General features: G+C 34.8%; 1 protein-coding gene across 1 annotated transcript in view; it reads left to right on the top strand.

Annotated features, from left to right (window-relative positions):
* LOC108572527 (26S protease regulatory subunit 8-like) overlaps positions 1 to 83 on the top strand; it is a 1,735-nt gene extending 1,652 nt beyond the window's left edge. Inside the window, 1 exon segment of the mRNA XM_017934778.1 lies at positions 1 to 83. This exon segment is cut by the window's left edge and continues 23 nt beyond it. Coding sequence (XP_017790267.1) covers positions 1 to 83 — 83 coding nt within the window.
* Positions 84 to 2,973: the final 2,890 nt, after the last annotated feature.

Genomic DNA, 2,973 nt, shown 5'->3' with positions numbered 1-2,973 from the left:
AAGAAGATTTTGAAATGGCTGTAGCAAAAGTTATGCAAAAGGATTCGGAAAAAAATATGTCTATCAAGAAGTTATGGAAGTAATTAGTTGTATTCTGTATTTCATTCTTTCTAATACTACTTCGCATTTTTTGTAAAATCATTTGTGAACTATATATAACTTTGATTGTAATGTATACAAAATAAAGATTATAGTTGTAAGAAAAAATTTAAGTGAGGAGGTTATTGTCCGGCAAAACAAACTTGCGGATTAAGGCGGGCTGTAGAGTCTAGAAGTGGAAGATGTAGGAAAAGTTGTGACGTCTCTCTGTTAATCAGCCAATAGTGATAAAATAAGGCTGTTGCACTTATTCTTACATCTTCGCTGATAATTGGCCAATCACAATAGGAGGAAGGATCCAGAGCATCGTCAGAAATAAAGTATTGTCATGTTAGTTGATTTTTAAAATGGAAATGTAATGGGGATGACGAAGATAGTAATAGCAAAGAGAGATAAGGATGGCACTGAAAGAATGAGTTAGACAAGAATAGAATTTTTTTGAATAAACTAATGCTATCTCGTGTTTGGCTGCGCGAACTAACGGCTCATTACTAGGATCATAGAATGTGAACAGAGGTATTAGACAAGAATCGGAATACTGTGCGAGAAGGATAGAGAGAAAACGTTTCCTATTGGCCAGCGGGCCACCATGCTTCGCCATCTAGACGCTACGTCAAGTCGGCGGGTGAAAAATCATTAATAACTCAATAATTACGATGATTTTGTGAACTTTTAGAATTGGAGAATGAAGTGTGAACCTTTAGCAACTTTCTCATATAGGTTTGGAGGTCCTAGGTCTTTTCAATAATTAGTTATTATAACTATTGCTGTGCAAATTGTCGGCAACGATACGACAGCCCTTTACAGTTTTTCATTAATATCATTGTTTAGTATCAATTCCCTCTACAATCTTTATATACATCTGGAAGGGAGCATCAGTGGCTACATTCTTTTATAATTTTCAGTAACATATACGTTGTAGTTCGATAGTTATTAAACATTATTCGGGAGAATGCTACACTCGTCGAATTCAGGCGTGACATTCTTCTGTTAATTTAATGGAATTTAATGGAATTGCACAATTATTTGTATACTTTTAAGATTGTAGAATGTAGTACGGACTTTCCTTTACATTCTGCGATAATTTTGGTAAGCGTATGTCATGTGGTTTATTAAATATTAGCAATTGTTTATAACAGTTGAGCTCACCCGGGTACGCTGAGCGGTGCACTCTGCCATATAATGTTTAATAACTCGTAACCTGCAGTCGCAATGTTAATAAAAATTACACGAGAAACTAGCTAAAGGAACAGGCTTTCCAATGAATGTATCAAAGTGTATGAATTATACGGGTTAAGGTACGAAAGTAACGAAAAATTTTAAGGGACTGTCACGACATGTCGTATTGTTTCTGACATTCCGCATGAAAATTCTTAATAACTAATTATTGAAAGGATCTAGAGCCTTCAAACCTATATGAGAAAGTTGCTAGAGGTTTATACTTTATTCTTCAATACTAAAAGTGCACAAAATTATCATAAATAATGAGTTATTAATGATTTTTCACCGACCGACTTGATTTGTGGCCTGGGATGTGAACCATGGCGGCCCGCGGACCAATAGGAAACGTTTTCTGTCTGTCCTTCTCGCACAGTAGTGCGTTCCTTATCTAATACCTCTGTTTATATCCTATGTTCCGAGTAACGAGCCGTTAGTTCCCGCAGCCAAACACGAGATGGTGTTAGTTTAAAACATTCTATATTCTTGTCTAATCCTATTCCTTTCCTTGTTTAACTCGTTTCTTTAGTGCTACCCTTATTTACCACTATTCCCCTTCTTAACATTCTCATTTCTCTAGTGCTATCCTTGTTAAATGCTATTCAGTTCCTTGTCTCTCTTCGCTATTGTTATCCTCGTCATCCCTATTATGTTTAAGTGATACTTATAATCAAATTTAATTGTTTTAACATCACTAATAACGTAGAGAGTATAATAAAGTTTCTGGTTCATTTTCAAGTACTTTAATTATAGAATAATTAGCGTTTGGTGGTAAATAACAATTTAGATGGTAATTTATAATTATTGGAAGTATTAAATAAATTCGTTGCACGCTTTAACTTAATAAAACAGCTGAATATACTGCTATTTCATTAAATTAACCAATGTATTCGCTAGATTAGTCAGAAATTGTTTATAACTTTTATTAAAAATTGGAAAAATTAATGTTCTTTTTGTGTGAATTGCAGATGGAACCCTCAGGTTATCGCAGGAATCCAGAAAAGGGCTTCAATATCAGGAGAAATGAAGAAATGCAGTTATTTATCGAAAAATCAATTATTTATTGTAAAATTATTGTTAAAATGTATTTTACAAAAGGTTACAATATACCAGTACTGTTGTACAGCATTTTACAGTCTATTTACTTCTCCTTTACACACCAAATCCCTTTCCTTTTGCAAAGAAACCCATTGTTTAAACAATATTACATTGCAAAATTGAATAAATGCATGCCAGAAACCTCCAGAAATGAGTTTCCATCGAGAAAATCGAAAAAATCCCGAAATTCTAGCAGAAACTACGAAAATTAGGCGAAGATTTCGAAAATCGCGCGAATATACTCGTTCGGTGCTAAAGTCCTCGAGAATTCCTGGAATTTACGTCATTTCTCGGAAATGACCAAATTTCCAAGAATCGAGGCGATTCCAAGAATTGACAAATGGCCTTCGAAAATTTCAGTTCTCGAGAATTCCTGGAATTTGGTCATTTCCGAGAATCGAGTCACTTCCAGGAAGTGACCTCCTATCACATCATGTTCGCCTATTAGAAAGTCGATTTTCGGCCAAAAATTTCCGAAAATCGAAAATCCTGACTTTGTACTAGGCGAACATGATGTGACAGGAGGTCGATTCTTGGAAGTGCCTCGATTCTTGGAAA

Source organism: Habropoda laboriosa, unplaced genomic scaffold, assembly GCF_001263275.1.
Source record: "Habropoda laboriosa isolate 0110345459 unplaced genomic scaffold, ASM126327v1 scaffold129, whole genome shotgun sequence".
NCBI classification, from domain to species: Eukaryota; Metazoa; Arthropoda; class Insecta; order Hymenoptera; family Apidae; genus Habropoda; species Habropoda laboriosa.
Note: the sequence above shows the minus strand (reverse complement) of the source record. Positions and strands in the feature narration are given on the sequence as shown.